Genomic DNA, 26,633 nt, shown 5'->3' with positions numbered 1-26,633 from the left:
TAAGTGGGATTTCTTGCCTTATAAATGGGGTTGGGACCATCAGTTGTGTTGTGCAGAAGTCTGGTGGATACATAGCTGATAGTCCTACTGAATAGACTGTTAGCTGTTTTTTTCTTGCCATAATACAAATTCTAAGTAAAGAAAAACGAGTGGCCATCATTACTTTAAGAAATGAAGGTCAGTCAGTGCGAAAAATTGGGCAAACTTTGAAAGTGTCCCCAAGTGCAGTTGCAAAAACCGTCAAGCGCTACAAAGAAACTGGCTCACATGAGGACCGCCCCAGGAAAGGAAGACCAAGAGTCACCTCTGCTTCTGAGGATAAGTTTATCCGAGTCACCAGCCTCAGCAATCGCAGGTTAACAGCAGCTCAGATTAGAGACCAGGTCAATGCCACACAGAGTTCTAGCAGCAGACACATCTCTTCAACAACTGTTAAGAGGAGACTTTGTGCAGCGGGCCTTCATGGTAAAATAGCTGCTGAGAAACCACTGCTAAGAACAGGCAACAAGCAGAAGAGACTTGTTTGGGCTAAAGAACACATGGAATGGACATTAGACCAGTGGAAATCTGTGCTTTGGTCTGATGAGTCCAAATTTGAGATCTTTGGTTCCAACCACCGTGTCTTTGTGCGACGCAGAAAAGGTGAACGGATGGACTCTACATGCCTGGTTCCCACCGTGAAGCATGGAGGAGGTGTGATGGTGTGGGGGTTCTTTGCTGGTGACACTGTTGGGGATTTATTCAAAATTGAAGGCATACTGAACCAGCATGGCTACCACAGCATCTTGCAGCGGCATGCTATTCCATCCGGTTTGCGTTTAGTTGGACCATCATTTATTTTTCAACAGGACAATGACCCCAAACACACCTCCAGGCTGTGTAAGGGCTATTTGATCAAGAAGGAGAGTGATGGGGTGCTACGCCAGACGACCTGGCCTCCACAGTCACCAGACCTGAACCCAATCGAGATGGTTTGGGGTGAGCTGGACCGCAGAGTGAAGGCAAAAGGGCCAACAAGTGCTAAGCATCTCTGGGAACTCCTTCAAGATTGTTGGAAGACCATTTCCGGTGACTACCTCTTGAAGCTCATCAAGAGAATGCCAAGAGTGTGCAAAGCAGTCATCAAAGCAAAAGGTGGCTACTTTGAAGAACCGAGAATATAAGACATATTTTCAGTTGTTTCACACTTTTTTGTTAAGTATATAATTCCACATGTGTTAATTCATAGTTTTGATGCCTTCAGTGTGAATGAACAATTTTCAGAGTCAAGAAAATACAGAAAAATCTTTAAATGAGGTATGTCCAAACTTTTGGTCTGTACTGTCTGTATGTATGAATGTGTGTGTGTATAAACTGTATGTGTGTGTGTGTGTGTGTGTGTATATATATATATATATATATATATATATATATATATATATATATATATATATATATATATATATATATATATATATATATATATATATAATATATATATATATATAATTTGCAAAGATTTACATTTAATGATTGTGTAAACACAAGGTAGGGATTCTCTTTAATCCTGTTTTGTTAACTAAGATATAAATGATTTAGACTGAAACTATATTGCAGATTTTAATAATCCTGTTACTAAAATGTTATAAATTGTCTATTGTGGAACACATTCTAATGAATATCTAACATACACAGAGGGTTGCTGATTTCCATTATTTTTAACTGGTTTCTTAGAACGCGTACAATGTGATTGTGCTTTTCCTATACTTTGTAATGGGATATTCATTCCCATATGTAACATTTATCCCTTTTTTTTTAACATAAATTCTCTCAAGACCTGGTGAATTGTGGGACTAAACAGGATTACAAATTGTACAACAATAGTGGCATAGTCATGCATGATCACACATACTTTACAATTGCTGACACTTATCCTTGTAGCTGAGCATTAATTGAAGATTTCACCGTTTGTGTTGGTGGTTGATTTTATATATCAATAAATATTCTAGTTGTAAATTCCTATTTTCTAGAACATCCAAGGTAATTTATGACCTACCTATCCATCCAAGTGTACTAATAAATGGACTTTCCTGCTAAAGCCGATCGGATTTACAGCTAGGGGCCACCATACAAAAATTGTGTATTAAACTGATATATTTTTGTGGGTGGGCTGCCATGCCCTTCAGAGCAGGAGATTCTCAAACCAGTTTCCTTACCATAGAAAAAAATTAAGATTTGAAAGTCCTCAGTGGTTGATACCTTTTAATGGCTAACTGAAAACATGGTAACAAATTGCAAGCTTTCAAGACTACTCAGGTCTCTTCATCAGGCATAGAATTCTGGGTTTTCTCACTCTTGATTGAGTAGAAGTATTTTTTTCCCACGGTTGCAGCCAGAGTGCAGCTGATTCAACAATTTTGGCCATGAACCTTTTCATACCCTTTGGAATAATAAAAAATGTCTTGCGCTATTACGCGTTCTTCATTATTCAGTAATTACTAGAGAGACATCTACAGAGCTACATCGGCATTGCCTCGAGTACCATAAAAAGTGTAGTCTCTGTTCACACTAGTGTCATGGCTGCCATTTATAACTGGCAAAGGGCCATGGGAGTATTAGCTACGAGTGATTTGTAGGTTAATATTGTCTGTTATTTTAAAGGTATTTCCCCTCTATACAAAGTGATATCATCTTCATGTTAAATTAGAAAACCTCTGGTTAATTGGGCTGTAGCTTGAGTCATGCGGTGCATCTCCACGGGCTTTCCCTGCACAATGCTCTTCCCAGTCTTCGGCTGTACAACACGCTTTGCGGGGAATTACAGCAAAGATCTATTCAGTTGAATGGAAGCAAGAGAAATGCCAAAGGGACATCTGTTCTATGGCTCGTAGTGGTCCCAGAGGTCTGACAAAGGGCAGATATTAGTGATATGCTTTTACATACTCTAACAGGTAGCGTAATTGTGTAACGCTCATTATGCAACCCAATGTAAGCATATGGACTGCACCCTCAACATTTCTGAGGGATTTAAAGGGAATCTGTCAGCATGTTTTTGCTATTTAATCTGAGAGCAAAATAATGTAGGGGGAAACACCCTTATTGCAGTGATGTGTCACTTACTAGGCTGTGTGCTGTAGTTTCAATACGATTAGTGTTTTATCACCAGGTATTATCACTACAGGACTAGGTGTCACATGCAGGCCAGTCAGGCTAATCTGTACAAGTCCGCCCCCACCACGGATTGGCAGCTTGCTGACAGTGTACATAGGAAGCTACCAATCAGGGGTGTGGGCGGGGTTATACAGAACTCAGTATTCAGAGAAAACAGGGATTCTATCAAAACCATACCAAGCAGTCCAGTAAGTGACATATCACTCGAATCGGGGTCTCTGCTCCTACATCATACTGCTTTCAGATTACATAACAGCCTGCTGACAGATTCCCTTTAAGTGTTGTCCCAAACCTCACTTCTGACCCTGCGCGGCCATACCAAAAGGAGGACATCTGGTGTCCTGATTCCTCGATTTCTCTTTAAGGCATGAACGAACTTACTAGAAGTTCAAATAACAATGTCCAATAGTCGACCCTCTAAATAATAATGAATCAGGCGCCACTCATCATGCTGCTTTACCTCCCTCTAGAGCACCTCCTACAGTTTTGTCTGAACAGGTTCAGATTTTTTTTTTTTGTTGTTGAAAAGTCAGCATTTTTTTAAGCTTCGACATGAAGTTTTCTCGTTATTTTATGGCACTGGAGCCGAACAGTTGGCCCCGATGTTGTTGGGACTTTTCAATAGGTTTTGACATCCGCCAAAGGAAATGAAAGTGAGTAGAAACTGCTTCGTTCCATCTGTAATGTCGCAGTATGATATTTTTTGTTTGGCTACTATTTAAATAAATCATCGATACCTGGAGAGAGCGCAGTCGTGTCTCCGCTGCTGTACAGAACCAGCTGTGACATCCAACATGCTGAAAGGATCTTCTAATAAATCACAAAACACAGAGCATGTGCCAAAGACTAGACTTCAGATTTCACAGGATTTTTAGATTTTTATGTATACATTTTCATAATAACACATATATACAGTATATTTTTTATTTATTTATTTATTGCATCCCTACCTTTCAAAAGCTATAACTTTAATTTTCTATCAAAGTAGCTTTAAGATAGTTTTTTGGCAGGATATGTTGTATATTTTTTTTTCAACTTTTCTCCGTTTTTATTATTAAAAAAAAAAAAAAAAAAAAGAAGCTTTCTGGCATAAATTGCGGCAGTTTTATTTAAAGGGAGTCTGTCAGCACAGAATGACTGTTCAAACCAAGTACAGGCGCTCAGTGCACCCTTGGCGTGGCCAAACATTTAAGTGCTCCTTCCCTCCTACTTGTTTTCCATCTATCTCTACCCTTCTCTGGCTTTATGAGGCCACATCTGTCAATCAAAGAACAAGGGAGGTTGAGATATAAGGAAAACTAGTAGGTGGGAAGAGGCACTTAAACATTTGGCAACGTCAAGGGTGCGCCGAGAGCCTGTACTTTGTTTGAACAATTCTGTGCTGACTTTCTTAGCACCGAATGACTTCACACCAAGTACAGGCGCTCGGTGCACCCTTGGCGCGGTGAAACATTTTAGTGTTCCTTCCCACCTACTTGTTTTCCATCTATCTTCACACTTCTTAGGCTCTATGAAGTCAGATCTGTCAATTAAAGAGGGGAGGGTGGAGATAGAGGGAATACGAGCAGGTGGGACTGTCACCTCTGTAATAACTGTGACGTGCCCCCAGGGCCGTGGGGTACTCGGCAGCCGGGCCTCTGGTTGCCGGTATAGGGGAATATCACGGTGGCTGGCCCGGTCTGTGACCCAGGGCGGTCAGTGCAAAAGGGGGTTATTTTTAGAAAGTTCGTGACGCCACCTGTGGTGTCTGGTGAGGATCACCAGCGCTGCGACAGTCCTCTGAGGCAGATGATAGGGCAGCAAGTGATGGGACGGCTCCCCACAGGTGGAGCAGGCCTCAGGGCAGTGTAATAGAAGAGAGTGGGTCGCGCTGGGCGTTGTAGTGCAGGGGGAGCGATAGTGCCGATGAAGAATGGACGGAGGCAGTGCAGTGCAGTCATCCAAGATTTTACTCACAGTTCTTTAGACACTTCACAGGTGCACTATACAGGTAAAGGCCTCCCTCGTCACGCTGCGTTCACCGGTCAGGGGTTCAATCCTTCCTCAGGCAATTCGGGAATACCTGACAGAACCCCACTTTCTCGTGTTCCTATTTTGACCGTCTTTACTCTGGCCCTTTTCCCTTCTGCTCTGCGCTGCCCACTCTCAATCCCGCTCGGGTGCTCTGGAGTCCTTCCTGTACGTCGGATCCGGGACCTACTTGACCCTCCTGGGGGATTAGAATGCCGCAGCAATCCCTCTGTCTTCTGACAGATGTGGGGCGTACGGGTGCCGTCCTGCACGTACCCCCTGGGATCCTTTCTGTAGAACGGAGCCTACTCCCTGCTCCCCTCCGGGGCCTTCACACTTGGCCCTAACTGCGGAGCAGATCTCCTAATGAGACTCTGCTCCCGGACTGTTCTGAACAGCTCCCTAGAACTGACACGACTACTCCACCACTCAACTGAACTGCCACCCTAAGATGGCTTCCCTATTTATACTCCTATGAAAAGTGCTTCCTCTATCTACTTCCTCCACCCACACCCACTACTGGTTCCCCCTACCTTTGGGTTCCCCCCACTCCAGCCAGGGTCAGGGCTCAGCAGAAACATACATTGCGTCTTGCCCCTCCAGCCGGCCTGGAGCATTGTAGTGTTGGATGCAGGTGATTGGGGTTCCGTGCAGTACTCCCATCTTACCTGAAAGAAGGGAGACACCACACCTCTGGGTGAGGTGCAGTACCTCTGTGGTGACTGAACCCTCAGGGGCGCCACATTCCCCCCCGGCAAAACACAGCACGTCCTCTGGCTGGAACAAAGCAAAAACAAGGATATATGACATGCAAAATTTTTAAGATGCATCCGCATATAAGATTATAAAAGCATTCTTCCCTTTATGGGAGGCACATCACCTTAAACGTTACAGGTTACATTTTTCAGAATATTATAAAACTTTCTTAAATAACATCTTTCTTTTTCAATAAGTACAACAGGTAGCAGCATGAGGGACCCGTCCGCAAACCCTCAACATAGGCCCTGGGCGTGGCTGCAGGGCAAAGGCGATCCTGGAGATGGACCACGGCTTCCGCCACGCCAGACGGGTTTTTGTTCTGTGGTCATGGGCATTATTATAAAACCAATAGGGTGCACTTTAAGAAGTGCTGAACTATTTACAATGTCAACGTCCGGCTGCTCACAGACCTCAGCATGTATACCCTGGCGTGTACTTAAGTATACACACACTATGGCTGTGTGCACACGATGCGTTTTTAATGCGTTTCCGCAGCGTTTTTGCAGCTGCGGAAATGCATTAAAAATGCATGGTAGAAGGGCAGCAATGTTCCCCAATGATAATCTGCATGTGCTGTTCCCATGCTGCTTTTTTTTCCGCAGCGTTTATGCTACGCTCAAAAATCCGCAGCATGTCCATTAATTTTGCGGAAATGCAGCGTTTTCGCCCCCATTGACTTGCATTAGACTGCATGGATTACGCATCACTGTATATGTAGATGCGTAATCCACGCTTTCTAATGTGCGGATGGTACCCGGGTGTGGAGGAGAGGAGAGTCTCATCCACACCCAGGTACCATTAAAAAATCTGTAAAAAAAGAATAAAATAAAAAATAAATGTATACTTACCTTCTGTCGGCCCGCGCACCACTCCTGCTTGGTTCCCGGCACTTTGCAGTGAGTTGAAATACCTGCGCTGAGGTCAGAGTCATGTGACGGGTCATGTGACGCTGACGTCGGCAGGTCTTTCAATTCAGTGTTGCCGGCAAGGGAGAACGGAGTGAGCGGGACACCGGGAGCCATCGGAGGGTAAGTATACATTATATTTTTTATTTTTACCACTCTCTCTGGTCGCACTGTATAAATCCATGCCGTTTGCATGGATTTATATAGTGTGACCTAGTTGTCAAGCACTTTCCAAGTGATGCTAATCGCTTGGAAAGCGCTTGTCAATCCGCATGCGGAAATGTCAGTGGGTAACCGCTCCATTTCCGCATGTCTCTGGCAGGAAAACGCATGTACAATCCGCATGCGTTTTTTTCTGCCAGGGAGATGCAGAAACGCTCAGGAAAAAATCCTGAGCATTTCTGCATCGTGTGCACATGGTACACATGCAGGACATACCAGCCACGTTCTCCATGGTGCCGGGTGAACGTGACATGATCTCCCGGATACAGGTTCCGGTCGGGATGGCTCCACATCCCGCCGGTTGACCAATATGTCCCTGTTGAACTCGGGACTGTGGATGAAGCCCCACCCAGCCTTCAAATTGAATTTAACGATGAGGCCTTCCTCGCGGGGGCTGGGGTGGGCTGTCTCCGTCTGGCGGACTTGTGCCTTGGCGGCCTTATCTCGGGCCTCCAGGCGTTCACTGCGCGCTTCCCGTGCGCGTCGCTCCCTTTCTAATTGCCGGAGCTCCTGCCTTGACCAGATGAGAGACAATGGATTTTAGATGATTAAGGGTTTTCTTTCTCTCTCATCCACTCCAGCATCATAAAAAGATGTAGATCTTGGCCCTATGGTAGCATTATCCAGCTGCTATCCAACATTATCATGTTCCCTGGGTTATACAACATGAATCCAAATATCATTCCCCGTCCACTAGATGTCAATCCAGAACCTTCAAAGCCGGCAATACATAAGGAGTGAAGTCACCCAACTCAAGTCACAGTAGATGTAGTGATTCATAACAACAGTTATGTCACATGTTAAAAGGGCAAAGTGAAACCTTTGAAGAGCTCATGTCTGCCGGTATTGCTCTGTAAGCACAATTCTAGAAAAAATTCAATGCAAAGAGCCGAAATCAGATAAATGTTTTCCTGACTTCTGCCCCAGCTACTAATGCAGAAAGCTTCATCTATTGGTACTGCCTTACAGAAACTTGTCCCCTTCACCAGACTCCTCAAGAGCCAAAGATGTGGGACCGGCGTAGATGTATCAGCTGTCCCTGCTGAAAGGGTTGCCGCAAATTATCTGGCACCTGGGACTTATGACCACTATGACACTTACTAAGCAGGCAATTCACGCTTAGCAACTTTCACAGAAGATCTAAGAAACTTCCATAAAAAGAAGAGACTTTCTGGAGAAGTTGGCATATCTGTAAGAGGCTTAACTGTCGTTGGACCCTCTAAAAAAGATGAATGCCATTACTGTTGGCCTTTCTGCCCCCACTAATGTTCTTCTTGTACCATGATGAGATTATCTACGTTGGGTTTTTCGCTCTTACAGAACACATTATTTTTGCACTGATGTAATGTAAGTGGTGTTTTGGTGTACATTACAGACCAAAAGTTTGGACACACCTCATTTAAAGATTTTTTTTGTATTTTCATGACTTTGAAAATTTTACATTCACGCTGAAGGCATCAAAACAATGAATTAACACACGTGGAATTATATACTTAACAAAAAAGTGTGAAACAACTGAAAATATGTCATATATTCTAGGTTCTTCAAAGTAGCCACCTTTTGCTTTGATGACTGCTTTGCACACTCTTGGCATTCTCTTGATGAGCTTCAAGAGGTAGTCACCGGAAATGGTCTTCCAACAGTCTTGAAGGAGTTCCCAGAGATGCTTAGCACTTGTTGGCCCTTTTGCCTTCACTCTGCGGTCCAGCTCACCCCAAACTATCTCGATTGGGTTCAGATCTGGTGACTGTGGAGGCCAGGTCATCTGGCGTAGCACCCCATCACTCTCCTTCTTGGTCAAATACCCCTTACACAGCCTGGAGGTGTGTTTGGGGTTATTGTCCTGTTGAAAAATAAATGAAGGTCCAAATAAACGCAAACCGGATGGAATAGCATGCCGCTGCAAGATGCTGTGGTAGCCATGCTGGTTCAGTATGCCTTCAATTTTGAATAAATCCCCAACAGTGTCACCAGCAAAGCACCCCCACACCATCACACCTCCTCCATGCTTCACGGTGGGAACCAGGCATGTAGAGTCCATCCGTTCACCTTTTCTGCGTCGCACAAAGACACGGTGGTTGGAACCAAAGATCTCAAATTTGGACTCATCAGACCAAAGCACAGATTTCCACTGGTCTGATGTCCATTCCTTGTGTTCTTTAGCCCAAACAAGTCTCTTCTGCTTGTTGCCTGTCCTTAGCAGTGGTTTCCTAGCAGCTATCTTACCGTGAAGGCCTGCTGCACAAAGTCTCCTCTTAACAGTTGTTGAAGAGATGTGTCTGCTACTAGAACTCAGGCTACATTGCCAGAGAGGAGATAGCCTCCGTGAGTTTCCCAGGCTTGGTAGACCGACCGCATATGAGTGAAGAATATCAGTTGTCCCAAGAAGACTGGAGTGGATTAACTAGAATAGTTGGGTACCTGCGGAAGAGCTCCAGAGGCCATGTGTCACGGGTGTGTCAGGTGTAATAGACAGTCGCCTGGATCTGGCTGTAGAAGGTCACAGCGCTTGGCATTACAGATGGCTTCTTAATCCTTCCTTATGGATCCAGCAGCGACCTCCCTCCTGCTGCTGATTGACACACCCTTGCCTGGGAGTTAAAAACACTCAGTTTGCTCCAGGGAATTGACGGTGATACTTCTATGTACCTTTGTGCAGGCTTGGAGCACTAGCAGTCGGCTAGCTTTTTCTCTGGTGCCCTTGGAGGACAGTTGGCGTTACTCCTCTGGTGTCTGCTCATGCTAAGTTTATCCCCTTAGTCTGCCTATCTAGGGCCAAGCTCTAGGGACATCCAGGGCTTGGGTTCCTGCTCGGCAATAGGTGTTGAACCTATATAGGGATGGTAGGGTAGGCAGGGTGATATTAGATCTGCCTAGGGATCTCCACTCCCCCTTTCCCTAGTGTTTGGGCTTCCTCCCCCTCTTCCCTTCCTATTGCACTTAGTCTTTCCCACACCTTGCATGACACCATGTTAGTGCATGGTCTAAACAAGCAGCAATGTTAAAAAGGTTGAGTCGCTGAAGTCACAAATGCCGTGTCCATGAAGCTGAGGGAAGAAAGTGAGGTTTCTGAGGCTACAAGGAGTTAGGTGACCGGCAATGAGTGGACCTTTGATATCCAGCAGAAACAAGTCCAAAGGGACGAGTAAGAGTGGTGCAGAAAAGAGTGCAATAGTACAGTCCGACTGCAGATGGTTAAGAGGTATGCCTAGGAAGGCCTGAGTGAACCTGAGAGATACTATGCTGAAAGTGCAGTAGAGAGAGTGTCCAGTGAGAGACTGTAATGTAAAAAGTTGCATTACGTAACGTTCAAGTTTGTGCCTCCATCTGGCAGAAACAAGTAGAGACTGTTTGAAGTCAACTTTATGTCAGTCGTGACTCATGACTACTCCTGTTGCTGCGTCTGCATTATTGCTCAGTTAAAGGAGTGTTATGCAACCATATTGAAAGAGAGTGTAATGAAACCTTATGGAAAGGGAGCGTTGGGCAATTTTTGAAAAATTATGACAAAGCTGTAGTATTTTTCAGCTATTTCTTTTTAGAAAAATGTAGAAATTGATGATAAAATCGTGATACATTGACACACTTGCATAATGCAGCAAAGATCAATTCTTTGTCCAGCAATCTGAGGAGCGAGCCAGCTGAAGAAAATTGCTTTTTGCTCGGAGATCTATACAGGCCACTTAGCAGAAGGAAGTAGGTAGTTTATAAGAATGTTTGTGCTTGTCTATATTTGTTTGTATGTATATGCATAGGTGTGAATACATGTATACTAACTTGTGAGGTGGATCTACTAAGCTCCAGGTTTGGATGGGCACACAGAACCTGGCCGTTGGTGCAGAAGGCAGGAAGGCACATGAGCAGCCAGGTCTTGGCACGTGCCGGAAACTCAGGACCAGTAGTCCTGGTGCAGTGGAGCAAAGCAAGTATAAATGCAGTATCCGAGCGTTAGAGCACAAATGGTGGAGCACACCAAACACAGGATACTAGAGTATTAATCCTAAAACACAGGTGTCTGTCTTAGTGGACCTTAAATAGGATTAGGGAGATGATTTCACTGAGCCACGCCGGGCAACCTGCAAAATGTGACGCGGAGCACAACAGAGGGCAGTGGACCTAGGTGAAGGAAGCAGAGCTCAGTATACCCGGGACAGGTGTGTATATATTTGGATGTATGCATGTCTGTGTGCTTTTGGATATGCCATCAAAGAAACAATAAGGCATATTCACAAATATAACAAAAAAAGAGATAAGAAAACTTTCAACTGTGCTTGAATGTTAGCCTAGGAATAAGTGGAAAATATGTACTTCAGTCTTCAAAATGGCATGAGAGCACAGGGACCTACTGACAGGTGATAAGAAAAGTGGTGATGTCAAGCAGAACATAAAAGGTGCTATTTTTCATGTCACTTGCGATGGGTCACCCATCATTTATCTAGACCACTGATAAAGATCAGAAAGACCTGGTGACACTGTGACCACAACTTCCTTATTTCTGATTGGAGATAAAGGATAGTTGGATAGATCTCATTAAAAATTACAGTATCAGCCAGCAAAATGTTATGGGCCATAATAAAAATGCTGAACTGAAATACTTTTTAAAGGTTCATGTGTAAGAGTATGCGGCTATCAATTAAGTGGGATATGATGCTCAGCTGGGCTGTGGTATAGTGCGGGGTGTATGGGGACACAATTTGGTCGATTTCTGCTTCTTCTTGGAGCTATTAGTACTTACCTGGAGGATTGTGAACTAGATGAATAAAGAAGTCAAGGGCTACTTTGACATCTAGGTCGGTGATACGGGGTTGTATGCAGAACGCAGCAGTCAAAATAAATATTCCATCAGTTACTGTGCTCTGAAAGGGCAGAAACCAACATAACAAAGCTCTGGGTATGATGAATTGAGCTTTGCTATCTTGATTGATACTTATGCAGTGCACAGCAGCCGATGACCAACTCATCCCTGTGTTGTACTCTGCATAGGCAGCAATTGAGATGAAAAAGGTGGCTCTGTGATCTTCCACAGCTCCACGCCTCTCCTCTCATTTGTAATTTTGTGGGAGAAGAAAAAGAGACCTTCTGGAGGAACTTCTGACACAAATGATTCAAATAGAAAAAAAATAAAGTTGTAATAAACGTTATTTTTTTACATACGTTTTCTAATCTTTATTAGGGTTAGAACTCGGGATCTGGCTTTACATAGGGTTAGATTACCGTATTTTTCGGACTATAAGATGTACCGGACCATAAGACGCACCCCAAATTTTGGGATGGAAAATAGAAAAAAATATTTTTTATAAGATGGGGGTCTATCTTATAGTCTGAATAGGTACGGTATCTTACCTGGGGGGCAGTGGAGCGAGGGTCACAGGAGGCAGGGTCCCTCAGGAAGTCGGCGGCTGCAGCAGAAGAGGTCAGATGTTGTGGAGCCTGTGCCTGGCTGAGGCCCTTAGCCTGGCTGGAGCCTGTGTCTGGCTGAGGTCTCTGACTGGGGCTGAGGCCGGGGCCTCTGGCTGGGGCCACTGGCTGAGGCCGGGGTCTCGGGCTGGGGCCTTAGGATGGGGCCTGTACCAGGCTGCGGCCGGTGTCGGGCTATGAGTTGCGAAGCAGTGCGGTCTGCGCAGGTTTCCGGTTTGCGTGGCCATCTTCCTAGAGCTGTGATGTACAGGAAAATGGCCGCCGGAGCTACCGGTCCGCGCATGCGCTGCCTCGGGCAGCCATTTTCCTGTAGATCACAGCTCTAAGAAGATGGCTGGGCACACCGGAAACCTGCACAGGCCGCACGCCGCTCACAACCCGACACCGGCCCCAGCCCCAGTACCGGCCAGGCAGAGTTGCCAGCCCCAGCCGCTCTCCTCTGCTGACGCCGCCGCTACCACCACCGCTACCGCCACCACGTTCTTGGAGGGCCCTGCGATCCCACTTTACCACCACTGCAGGTAACGTTCAGACCATAAGATGCACCCCCCATTTTCCTCCCAAATATCGGAGAAAAAAAGTGCATCTTATGGTCCAAAAAATACGGTAAGTAACATAGTAACATAGTTTTTAAGGTTGAAGGAAGACTAAGTCCATCTAGTTCAACCCATAGCCTAACATGTTGATCCAGAGGAAGGCAAAAAAAAATGATGTGGCAAACACTAAGCTCCACATTGGGGAAAAAAATTCCTTCCCGACTCCATACGACAATCAGACTAGTTCCCTGGATCAAGGCCCTATCAAGGAATCTAGTATATATAACCAGTAATATTATACTTTTCAAGAAAGGCATCCATGCCCTTCTTAAATTTTAGTAGTGAATTACTCATTGCAACATCTTGCGGCACAGAGTTCCATAGTCTCACTGCTCTTACAGTAAAGAATCCGCGTCTGTGATTATGATTAAACCTTCTTTCCTCCAGAAGTAGATGATGCCCCCTTGTCCCCGTCTCAGGCCTCAGTGTAAAAAGATCAGTAGAAAGGTCTTTGTACTGTCCCCTCATATACTTGTACATAGTTATAAGATCACCCCTAAGCCTTCTTTTTTCCACAGTAAATAACCCCAAGTGTAATAACCTGTCTTGGTATTGCAGACCCCCCAGTCCTCTAATAACCTTGGTCGCTCTTCTCTGCACCCTCTCTAGTTCAGCTATGTCTTTCTTATACACCGGAGACCAGAACTGTACACAGTATTCTAAGTGTGGTCGCACTAGTGACTTGTATCATGAGCATCTATGCCTCTTTTAATGCATCCTATTATTTTATTTGCCTTTGCAGCAGCTGCCTGACACTGGCCACTAAACGTGAGCTTGTCGTCCACCAATACACCCAGGTCTTTTTCAGTTACAGTTTTGCCCAGTGATTTACAATTAAGCATATAATTATACATTTTATTTCCTCTGCCCAAGTGCATTACCTTTCATTTATCCCCATTAAAGCTCATTTGCTATTTATCAGCCCAAGCTTCTAGTTTACATAGATCCTCCTGTAATATAAAATTGTCCTCCTCTGCAGAGTTTAGTGTCATCTGCAAATATTGAAATATTACTCTGTATGCCCCCTACAAGGTCATTAATAAATATGTTAAAAAGAAGGGGGCCCAATACTGACCCCTGTGGTACCCCACTGTTAACTGAGACCCAGACTGAGTGTGTTCCATTAATAACCACCCTTTGTTTCCTATCACTGAGCCAATTCTTAACCCACATACATATATTTTCCCCTATCCCCATTGTTCTCATTTTATGTATCAACCTTTGTGTGGAACCGTATCAAAAGCTTTTGAAAAGTCCATATACACAACATCCACTGCATTTCCTTGGTCCAGTCCAGAACTTGCCTCCTCATAAAAACTGATCAGATTAGTTTGACAGGAACGGTCCCTCGTAAACCCTTGTTGATATTGGGTCATGAGGTTATTCTTCTTCAGATACTCTAGTATAGCATCTCTTAGGAAACCCTCCAGGATTTTACCCACAGTAGAGGTTAAGCTTACTGGCCTATAATTTCCAAGTTCAGTTTTTGTCCCCTTTTTGAATATTGGCACCACATTTGCTATACGCCAGTCCTGTGGTACAGACCCTGTTATTATGCAATCTTTAAAGATTAAAAATAATGGTCTGTCTATGACGTTACTTAATTCCTGCAGTACTCGCGGGTGTATCCCATTCAGGCCCGGGGATTTGTCCACTTTAGTGAGTTTTAGACGCCGCCGTACTTCCTGTTGGGTTAAGCAAGTGACATTTAATGGAGAATTTTTGTCATCACTAATCATGTTTTCTGTCATACGATTTTTTTGTGTAAATAGGTTGAAAAAAATCATTTAGCATATTGGCTTTTTCCTCATCCTCATCCACCATTTCACCCACACTATTTTTAAGGGGGCCAACACTATGATTTTTTAGTTTTTTACTATTTATGTAGTTAAAGAATATTTTGGGGTTATTTTTACTTTCTCTGGCAATGATTCTCTCTGTCTCAATCTTTGCTGCCTTGATTTGGTTTTAACAGAATTTATTTAATTTTCTATATTTATTTAATGCCTCATCACTACCTACTTGCTTTAGTTCTCTAAATGCTTTCTTTTTGTCACTTATTGCGCCCCTTACAGCTCTATTTAGCCATAGTGGTTTCCTCCTGTTTCTAGCATGTTTATTCCCATAGGGTATATATTGTGGACAGGTCCTATTCAGGATGCTAATAAATGTCTCCCATTTGCTTTGTGTAGCTTTATGTCTCAGGATATCGTCCCAGTTTATTGCACTAAGATCATCTCTCAACCGTTGGAAATTTGCCTTCCTGAAGTTTAGTGTCCTTGTAACCCCTCTACTACACATCTTATTAAAGGTTACATGAAAACGAAATAATTTTGTGATCACTATTACCCAAGTGACCCCCAACTTGTATATTTGATATGCGGTCTGGCCTATTGGTTAATATTAGGTCTAGCAGTGCCTCCCTTCTTGTTGGGTCCTGAACCAGTTGTGAAAGGTAATTGTCTCTCATAGTTGTCAAAAACCTATTACCTTTGCTTGAACTATTACCTTTGCTTCTGTCCCCCAATGTATTTCAGGGTAGTTGAAGGCCTCCATAATAATGACTTCTCCTTGAGTCGCTGCTTCATCTATTTGCTTTATGAGGATATTCTCCGCTGCTTCCATTATAACAAACCCCTATCAGTAATTTATTATTTTTTCCCCCTCCCCTTATCTCCACCCACAGGGACTCTACATTTCCATTAGATTCACATATATCCTCCCGCAAGATGGGTTTTAAGGATGATTTTACATATAAACACACACCCCCCCCTCGCTTGTTTGTACGGTCATTTCTGAACAGACTATAGCCTTGTAAATTAACTGCCCAGTCATGGCTCTCGTCCAGCCACGTCTCAGATATCCCCACCATGTCATAATTATTTTCCAACAAAATTAATTCTAATTCCTCCATTTTGTTGGTGAGGCTTCTGGCATTAGTGTACATGCATTTTATGTATCTCTCTGTACCTCTATTCCTTCTTACTTTATTGACTGTTCTGACCCCACCCCCGATTTCTTTATTTGTGCCCAGGTCACTATCTGCACTATCTTCCCCACCTATAAAATGAATACCCCCCCGCCCAATCCCTAGTTTAAACACTCCTCCAACCTTCTAGCCATTTTCTCCCCCAGCACAGCTGCACCCTCCCCATTGAGGTGCAGCCGGTCCCTAGCATAAAGTCTGTAGCCAACTGAGAAGTCGGCCCAGTTCTCCAGGAACCCAAATCCCTCCTTCCTACACCGGTTCTTGAGCCACTTATTTATCTCCCTAATCTCCCGTTGCCTCTCTGGCGTGGCACGTGGTACAGGTAGTATTTCAGAGAATACCACCTTGGAGGTCCTTGCTTTAAGCTTGCAGCCTAATTCCCTGAAATCATCTTTAAGGACCTTCCACCTACCTCTAACTTTGTCATTTGTGCCAATGTGCACCATGACCACTGGGTCCTCACCAGCCCCTCCCAGTAATCTGTCAACCCGATCAGCGATGTACCGGACTCGAGCGCCAGGTAGACAGCACACTCTTCGACGATCCCTGTCTTTGTGAGAGATTTCCCTATCTGTTCCCCTAATGATTGAGTCCCCCACTACCAGCACCTGCCTGGCCTGCCCTGCTCTCCTATTTCCCCCCTTACTGGAGCTGACACTCCTCCAGCTTTCAGGGGACATGCCTTGCTGCAGCAGTGCTACCCCTGTACCGTCACCCCCCTCATCTGCCAACTTTGCAAACTTATTGGGGTGTGCCAGATCAGGACTAGCCTCCCTGGCACTCTTCCTTCTACCCCCCCTTCTAACTGTCACCCAGCTAGCTGCCTCACTGTCCTGCAGCTCCCTACTACCACCCTCCCCCACATCTACCCCAGTGAGCAGCTGCTCAGTGAGCTGCAGACTCCTTTCCATATTGTCAATGGTGTTATGACAGGCTACAAGCACTAAGGAAAGACAGGAGATCTGTCCCTACAATAGAACTAAGCTAGATCCCTACGATGTAACAGGGAACCTGATCCTGCGATCAGACCCGATAAAGTCCTCAGCTAGTCTGAACGAAGACCTATAGATGTGAGGGAGGGATCCCTACAAGAACTAGGGACTGGGAGAAAGATGGACACCTCCTAGCAGAAATTGTAGCAGTAAAAAGACAAACACACAACATAGAACATAAAGGTCAAAAGACCTAGCAAAAACTGACTGAGAAAGGTTACAAAGCACCTGGCTAGCTAAAGAGTAGAAATTACAATAAAGTCCAGCATTGCCAGAAGGGCGGAGCAGGATTAAATAGGCAAAAAAGGTCATGTGACCAGCAAAATAGAAAAAACCTAACAGGAGAGTTCTAACAGTACCCCCTCTTCTATGAGGATCCTCCGGATCCCCTAGGCCCAGGCTTATCAGGAAACCTCTTGTGAAACGCTCTGACAAGTCTGGAAGCAGAAACATCATCCGCCCTCACCCATGAGTTATCCTCGGGACCGAAACCCTTCCAAGCGACGAGATACTGCAAACTCCCCCTATACCGTCTAGAATTAAGGATGCGGGAAATTTCATATTCCCCGTCCTCCACCACCGGAGGAACAGTGGCAGTGGCGTCTCTATCTGATACATCAGCTTTTTTCAATAGAGAAACATGAAACACCGGATTAATCTTCCAGGAGGTAGGAACCTCCAACCTAACAGCAGATTGGTTAACTACCTGAAGCACCTTAAAGGGCCCTACAAACTTGGGACCCAATTTTTTAGAAGGAATCCTCAACCGCAGATTCTTAGAGGACAACCAAACCATGTCACCAACCGTAAACAAAACCTCTTGACATTTCCTATCAAAGTACCTCTTAGATTTTTTGTTAGCCTCCTGAAGATTACCACGCACATCCGTCCAAACTCTCTCCAAATCACCGGAAAAACTCTCCTCCTCAGGCACAGCCGATACCAATTTGGAGAATGACCCAAAAGACGGATGTCTCCCAGAACAACAAAAAAAAGGCGAACACCCAGCAGAAGAGGATGTATGGTTGTTAAGAGCAAATTCAGCAAGCGGCAGAAACTCAGACCACCCCTCTTGATTGTCTGCCACAAAACGACGCAAGAACTGCTCAACATCCTGATTCTTCCTTTCTGTCTGGCCATTAGACTCAGGATGATATCCAGATGAAAACGACAAATGAACTCCCAACCTGTCACAAAAGGCACGCCAAAAACGAGCCACGAACTGAGGTCCCCTATCAGAAACAATGTCAGTAGGAACACCATGGAGTCTGACAACTTCCTTGACAAAGGCCTTAGCGAGTGTCTTAGCGCAGGGCAGTTTGATGAAGGGAACCAAGTGACACATCTTGCTAAAACGGTCCATGACCACCCAGATGACCGTGAAACCCTCAGATGAGGGAAAGTCAGTAATAAAGTCCATAGCCAGATGTGTCCAAGGTGCACTAGGAACCTCCAGAGGGCAAAGCAACCCCGCAGCAGGAGCATGAGAAGACTTGGATCTAGCACACACAGTACATTGACGCACCCACTTAATGACTTCCCTCTGCCATCCAGGCCACCAAAAACTGCGACCCACAAGTCTCTTGGTCTCAGAAATTCCTGGATGACCTGCCAACAGAGACTCATGACACTCAAACAAATCTCTCCTAAAGGTCCTAGGCACAAACAACCTCCCATGTTAGATGGGGCATTCTCCTGTGCTTTAAGAATCTCATCTTCCAAAACGGAGTCCAATGCAGCAATCACAACACCTTCTTGTAAAATGCTCTCCTCCTCCTCAGCATCGACCATGGGAGAAAAGCTGCGAGACAACGCATCAGCTTTAACATTCTTGGTGCCCGGGATGTAAGTAACGGAAAAATTAAACCGCGAAAAAAAAAGTGCCCACCTAGCCTGACGGGCATTCAAGCGCTTGGCAGCATCAAGATAGATCAGATTTTTATGATCAGTGAAAACCTGAATGGGAAATTCAGCACCTTCCAAGAGATGACGCCAGTGTTCAAATGCGAGTTTAATAGCCAGCAATTCCCGATTACCAATATCGTAATTAAGTTCAGTCTCAGAAAAATTTTTTGAAAAAAAGGCACAGGGATGTACTCCATCCTTGATTTCCTGAGACAACACCGCACCGACCCCCACAGAAGAAGCATCAACCTCAACAAAAAAAGGCTTAGTCACATCAGGCTGCATAAGGATGGGGGCAGAGCTGAACCTCTCCTTTAGAAACACAAAAGCTTCAATGGCCTCAGTAGTCCACTGAACCGTATTAGAACCTTTCCTGGTGAGATCGGTGAGTGGTTTTACAATAATAGAAAATTTTTTAATGAATTTTCTGTAATAATTGGCGAAACCCAAAATCCTCTGTATCGATTTCAAACCAATAGGCCTAGGCCATTCCTGCACAGCTTTAACTTTCACCGGGTCCATCTCAAAGCCCTTGCTGGAGATAATGTAGCCCAAAAAACTAATTCTCTGTACAGCGAACTCACATTTCTCTAGCTTAGCAAAAAGCGAATTGTCAATTAATAACTGTAATACCTCACGTACGCTCCACCAATGAGACTCCAGATCCGGCGAATAAATCAGAATGTCATCCAAATACACAACCACATTTTTGCCGATCAAAGGTCTAAGGATGTCATTAATAGGATTCTGAAAAAATGCTGGTGCATTGGTAAGACCAAAAGGCATAACCAGATTCTCAAAATGACCCACAGGAGTGTTAAAAGCAGTCTTCCATTCATCACCCTCCTTCATGCGCAACAAATTGTATGCCCTCCGGAGATCAATTTTAGAGAACCACTTGGCCCCCACTAACTGGTTAAACAAATCAGGAATCAATGGCAGTGGGTAGGGATTACGTACAGTAATTTTATTAATCTCACGAAAGTCCAGACAAGGACGTAAACCCCCGTCCTTTTTTTAACAAAAAAAAATCCAACAGCCACAGGTGACTTAGAGGGTCTGATATGACCGGCGGCCAAGCTTGTCTGTATGTATTCCTCCAAAGCCTTTCTCTCAGGAATAGTAACGACTTTTAGGAAGAGTCGCTCCAGGGACAAATTCAATGGTACAATCATAGTCTCTATGGGGAGGCAAAATTTGCGACTCCTCCTCAGAAAAAACTTTCCAAAAATCCTGAATAGGTACAGGTAATTCCCCTTTATCCACAGCAGCAATGCGCCCGTTACAACACTTGTCATAACACTTAGGGCTCCAGGACTTAATTTCATTAGTAGACCAATCCAGTACATGATTGTGCAATTTTAACCAGGGTAACCCCAAAATTACCAGAGAAGGCAAATTATTTAATACTACCAAATCCAAATTTTCTTGGTGAATACCATTAATAGTGAGGGGAAATTCATAAACCTTGTGAGTAACACATTTCAAGGGAGAGCCATCGACAGAAACCACGGCAATAGGGGATGACAAAGGTTTGGGTTTTAATTAAAGTTTTTCCAAGAATCCCCCATCAATCACATTCAGAGTAGAACCACAATCCACAAATACCCGAAATTCAATTAATTCCTCCTGAGCTGCAGTAGTAGCAGAAAGAAATACCCCCTTAGTGTTTAAACAGGCTATACGGGCGTAACTGACCTTTTTTTTTTTTTCTTTGTTCATACGAAGCACACAGTTCTTAATGAAATGGTCAGATTTTCCGCAATAAAAGCACAAACCTTCAGAAAACCTGCGGTCTTTTTCCTGAGAGCGGGGTGACATCACCCCAATCTCCATTGGCTCTCCAATGTCAGTACAGACCCTCTCAAGACTAGGAGCTGACATGGTAAAGGATTTACTCTCATTAACCCTTGCACGCAGTCTCCTGTTCACCCGTATAGCTAATTGCATTGCCTCCTGCAAGTTTCCAGGCGTAGGATAAGCAATAAGCAGATCCTTAACCCTTTCACCTAGCCCAGCAAGAAATAAACTTTTCAGAGCTGAATCGTTCCACCCCACCTGAGCAGACCACCGACAGAAGTGAGTACAATAATTTTCCACATTACCTGATCCCTGCCTCAAAAGTCTCAATTCCGTCTCAGCTGATGAGACACGATCAGGATCATCATACAACAACCCCAAAGCAGAAAAAAACTATCCACTGATCTAAAGCACGGATCACTAGGTTGGAGAGAAAAGACCCATCCCTGAGGTTCTTTGCGCAAAAGTGACATTATGAACCCTACGTGCTGTGATTCATCACCAGAGGATCTGGGTCTCAAACGAAAATACAATAAACAAGCATTTTTAAAGGAAAAAAAATCTTGTTGTTCACCAAAAAGTAAATCAGGCAATCGTACCTTTGTCTCCACAAAATGCGCTCCAGAACAGCTACTCACGTGTTGTTGGAGCTCGGCCACCTCCAGAGAGAGTCCCTGCAGGCGTTGACCCAAATCTTGAACCGACACCATGATGGAAACTGGAGGTCTTTCCTTAGAGATATTTTTGGGCTGGACTTACTGTTATGACAGGCTACAAGCACTAAGGAAAGACAGGAGATCTGTCCCTACAATAGAACTAAGCTAGATCCCTACGATGTAACGGGGAACCTGATCCTGCGATCAGACCCGATAAAGTCCTCAGCTAGTCTGAACGAAGACCTATAGATGTGAGGGAGGGATCCCTACAAGAACTAGGAACTGGGAGAAAGATGGACACCTCCTAGCAGAAATTGTAGCAGTAAAAAGACAAACACACAACATAGAACACAAAGGTCAAAAGACCTAGCAAAAACTGACTGAGAAAGATTACAAAGCACCTGGCTAGCTAAAGAGTAGAAATTACAATGAAGTCCAGCATGGCCAGAAGGGCGGAACAGGATTAAATAGGCAAAAAAGGTCATGTGACCAGCAAAATAGAAAAAAACCTAACAGGAGAGTTCTAACAAATGGATCTCAGTGTTGCCAGCTGCTCATTTAGATCCAGTACGTGGGCTTCCAATCGCACAACGTGCACACATCTCGCGCAGCAGTATGCAACCCCGACCGGCTGTTCAAGGATTGCATACAGTAGTGGCCAAAAGTATTGACACCCCTGCAATTCTGTCAGATAATACTCAGTTTCTTCCTGAAAATGATTTCAATCACAAATGCTTTGGTATTATTATCTTCATTTAATTTGTCTTCAATGAAAAAACACAAAAAGAATTGTCCTAAAGCCAAATTGGATATAATTCCACACCAAACCTAAAAAAGGGGGTGGACAAAAGTATTGGCACTGTTTGAAACATCATGTGATGCTTCTCTAATTCGTGTAATTAACAGCATCTGTAACTTACCTTTGGCACCTAACAGGTGTTGGCAATAACTAAATCACACTTGCTGCCAGTTAACATGGATTAAAGTTGACTCAACATCTGTCCTGTGTCCTTGTGTGTACCACATTGAGCATGGAGAAAAGAAAGAAGACCAAAGAACTGTCTGAGGACTTGAGAAACCAAATTGTGAGGAAGCATGAGCAATCTCAAGGCTACAAGTCCATCTCCAAAGACCTGAATGTTCCTGTGTCTTCCGTGCGCAGTGTCATCAAGAAGTTTAAAGCCCATGGCACTGTGGCTAACCTCCCTAGATGTGGACGGAAAAGAAAAATTGACGAGAGATTTCAACGCAAGATTGTGCGGATGGTGGATAAAGAACTTCGACTAACATCCAAACAAGTTCAAGCTGCCCTGCAGTCCGAATGTACAACAGTGTCAACCCGCACTATCCGTCAGCGTCTGAATGAAAAGGGACTGTATGGTAGGATACCCAGGAAGACCCCACTTCTTACCCCGAGACCTAAAAAAGCCAGGCTGGAGTTTGCCAAAACTTACCTGAGAAAGCCTAAAACGTTTTGGAAGAATGTTCTCTGGTCAGATGAGACAAAAGTAGAGCTTTTGGGGAAAAAGCATCAATATAGAGTGTACAGGAAAAAAAAAAAGAGGCATTCAAAGAAAAGAACACGGTCCCTACAGTCAAACATGGCGGAGGTTCCCTGATGTTTTGGGGTTGCTTTGCTGCCTCTGGCACTGGACTGCTTGACCGAGTGCATGGCGTTATGAAGTCTGAAGACTACCAACAAATTTTGCAGCATAATGTAGGGCCCAGTGTGAGAAAGCTGGGTCTCCCTAAGAGGTCAAGGGTCTTCCAGCTGGACAATGACCCAAAACACACTTCCAAAAGCACTATAAAATGGTTTGAGAGAAAGCACTGGAGACTTCTAAGGTGGCCAGCAATGAGTCCAGACCTGAATCCCATAGAACACCTGTGAAGAGATCTCAAAATGGCAGTTTGGAGAAGGCACCCTTCAAATATCAGGGACCTGGAGCAGTTTGCCAAAGAAGAATGGTCTACAATTCCAGCAGAGCATTGCAAGAAACTCATTGATGGTTACCGGAAGCGGTTGTTCGCAGTTATTTTGGCTAAAGGATCCAACCAAGTATTACGCTGAGGGTGCCAATACTTTTGTCTGGCCCATTTTTGGAGTTTTGTGTGAAATTATCAATGATTTGATTTTTGCTTCATTCTCTTTTGTGTTTTTTCCTTGCAAGCAAATTAAATGAAGATAATAATACCAAAGAATTTGCGATTGCAATCAATTTCAGGAAGAAACTGAGTATTATCTGACAGAATTGCAGGGGTGCCAATACTTTTGGCCACCACTGTACGTGTGGCAAGACGTACACTGGATAGCATTGCCAATAATGGAGGTCATTTCCTAATGGGGATTGCACTAGACAGAAATGTAAAGAATTAATAAAATACAGACAGCAATTCAGTCCAAATTCCTCCCTTCCTAACTCCCTGAATCCAAGTCACTGAAAAACAAGTCACACACTTACTTCCGTTTACACTTTCACTCCGGTCACACTCAGCTCGTTCATACTCGCTAAGGAAGAAGATTTAATGAGGTTTTTTTTTTTTTTTTTTTTCCCCTTTTAGCAGCAATCCAACCTACAGCTCAATGCACTTCCAAAGGACTGTATGCCCCAACCAGCTGCCCCTTATAAACCCTTAATTATGACCCCTCCCCCTTAATTAACCCCTTGTGAGTATAGCTACACCTCAGGATTTTAGTGCAATATAGTTAACCCTTAAATACACAGGTAGTAAACTAAGAAACTGTAAAACTGTAGTGAGAAAATTAGTTTTATTGGGCTTTTTAAAACCTAACAGGTAGAAAAGCACTCAGCAGGTCACAATTCAGCAACTCACCGCAATTCACACAGGTATTTTCTGCAGGATTCCCAAATACCTCTTCACTGAAAAAACACATCACACACTTACTTCCGTTTGCACTTACACTCCGGTCACACTCAGCTCGTTCACACTCGCTAAGGAAGATGATTTAAAGAGGCTTTTTTTTTTTTTTTTTTTTTTTCCCCTTTTGCAGCAATGCACCCTACAACTTAATGCACTTCCAAAGGACTGAGGGTTAGGGATAAGATTAGTGTTAGTACTAGGGTTAGGGATAGAATTAGTGTTAGGGATTGGACTAAGGTTAGGGTTTGGAGTAGGATTAGAGATGGTGTTAGGGATAGGTTTAGGTTTAGGGCTAAGGTTATAAAATAGATAAATAAATAACACAAAAGTGTAATAAAAGAAGAAAAATTTACTTTAACTTTATAAAATATTATGTTTGATTTCAGCAAAAAGCAGACAATAATTAGAAAGAGTCATAGGGCAAACTATAATTGCAGCAGTATTTTCTTAAAATGCAATACATGTGCTTGGACATAAGGGGTTCAATACTGGACTGATGAAAAGGACTCAAGAAGTGTTAATGCTCCACGAATTAGGGAGCACAAAATGCTTGTCTTGTCCCATGCTACAACACTATAGTAAGGTGCCCTTAACGATAGAAAAGTGAGCAATGGGATACTACTCCAAACTCTCGTTCATAAGTACATCAATTAAAGGGGTTGTTCGGGAATGAAAAAACAAGGAAAATGTCACTATGAATGATGACTGAATCTTCTAAAATTTGAATCTAACCAGGAATTTAATTGATGGGAATCCAATGTACAATTATTGTACTATTTGGTCTCTCCAGCGTAAAAAAAACTGAAAAACAATTATACTCATTTTGCCCTAACTTGTAGAGATGAGCGGACCCGAACTGTAAAGTTCAGGATTCGTATCGGACACCTAGTGCTGAACTCCGAACCCGGACTTCATTTTAGAGTTTAGAGAGAGAGGGAGAGGGTAAGGTAGAGGGAGAGAGAGAGCCCTAGCCCTTACTATGACCATTTTATAGCAGCAAAGTTCAGGTTCCCATTGACTTCTATGGGGTAGGGGTAGAGTTCTAGTACTCAAAATGAACTTTGGACAAAAGTTCGGTTGAACCAGACGAACTTCTTATTTTTCCTTCTAGTGACTCGTGCAATCTTCAGTGGGACCTGACATTGTTGCCTAGTCAGTGCAGGAGATGACGAAGATGATGGATCCTAGAAGAAGCCAAAGACGGCCCAGTGAAGACTGCACTGGACACTGGTCCAAAGGAAACAGGTGACTGGACCAAAGAAGACAGGTGAATGGCTGGGTGACTATTCATTTTTTTCTTCAACTCCTTACTGGCCCTTTCGAATCGAGCAAAATGACAACCGGCTGGCTATCATTTTGCTAGATTTGCAAGAGAGCAGAGGGAGGAAGCAGAGCCCGGTGCTGGAGCCAGGAAAAGTGATTAAGGCAAAAAAAACCTTGAACTTGAAGTTACATACTAGGTGGTACAGTGGTCACGTGGTCTATTTCTCACTCTGTTATTGGGACGGCCCTTTGGCATGACATTAATCAAGCGACTGATGAATTTTCTACTGCCAATTTCTCTACATCGGAATAAATTGGTGTACATGTAATGCAGGTGTCTGGATGCAACGCACAGATAACACAAGGCAATGACAGTCAGTGATTGATAAAATTCTATTAAATGCAGTAGTAATTTTACAGTGAAATGAAAGTAACTCTGAACAATTGGTGTTAGTAACTAGGCAAGTAATGTAATGAATAACAATAAGCTTAGAATAGCAAATAAAATCTTTCACTAAATAACGTTAATGTTCCTTTAACCATGGTGGGGCATCCATTCGTGGGAGTCAAGACCATAAGTTCCTTCTGCAGCTCTGGCCCTAGTGGAGGTGTCCCGCTAGGCCTCAAGTCTCTCTATGACGTAGTCTATCACAGCCCGTTGAGCCTCCCACGCACCAACCGGCCCCCTCCCATCCTGGAATCCTAATCCCAGCCGACCCCGGTACATTAGGTTATAGCTGGAAGTGATGGACCTGCTCACTCGTGCTGTTCTTCCGCGATCGCAGGCGTGCCTCTCCTGGCACAGTCTCCTCGTGGATCTTCTCGGCTTGACAGTAGGCGGAAGTCTCTTGGTCTTTGGGCGGAAAGGACTGGGCCTTGGCTCCTGATAGGTAATATCTGGTCTCTGAGGCTTGCCCGGCATAAGGCGCAGGTCCTGGTGTTGAGTCTGAACTCTGAGTCTCACTGGGCGTCGTCTGGACCTTGTCTGCAAGCAGCCAGCACCTGCTGGCATACACTTCCTGTGGTGGCCTCTGACTCTGGCTGCATCATCTTCTCCTGTGCACATCTGCACCTTGCGCTCTCTT

At 44.1% G+C, this 26,633-nt stretch overlaps 1 protein-coding gene across 2 annotated transcripts in view; it reads left to right on the top strand.

Moving 5' to 3' along the window:
* The window catches only part of LOC141164504 (LON peptidase N-terminal domain and RING finger protein 1-like), a 307,283-nt gene that overhangs the window by 117,814 nt on the left and 162,836 nt on the right, over positions 1-26,633 (top strand). Inside the window, exon 11 of one of the 2 annotated variants that reach the window (XM_073649848.1) lies at positions 25,397-25,414. The exons of the other annotated variant lie outside the window; for it this stretch is intronic. Within the exon in view, the coding sequence (XP_073505949.1) occupies positions 25,397-25,399 (3 nt within the window). The 3' untranslated portion in view covers positions 25,400-25,414. Of the gene's footprint in view, positions 1-25,396; positions 25,415-26,633 lie in introns of those variants that run through there. 2 annotated transcript variants of the gene reach the window in all.

This window comes from Phyllobates terribilis, unplaced genomic scaffold, assembly GCF_046119375.1.
Source record: "Phyllobates terribilis strain yellow unplaced genomic scaffold, ASM4611937v1 Scaffold_10__3_contigs__length_209671492, whole genome shotgun sequence".
Taxonomy (NCBI): domain Eukaryota; kingdom Metazoa; phylum Chordata; class Amphibia; order Anura; family Dendrobatidae; genus Phyllobates; species Phyllobates terribilis.
Note: the sequence above shows the minus strand (reverse complement) of the source record. Positions and strands in the feature narration are given on the sequence as shown.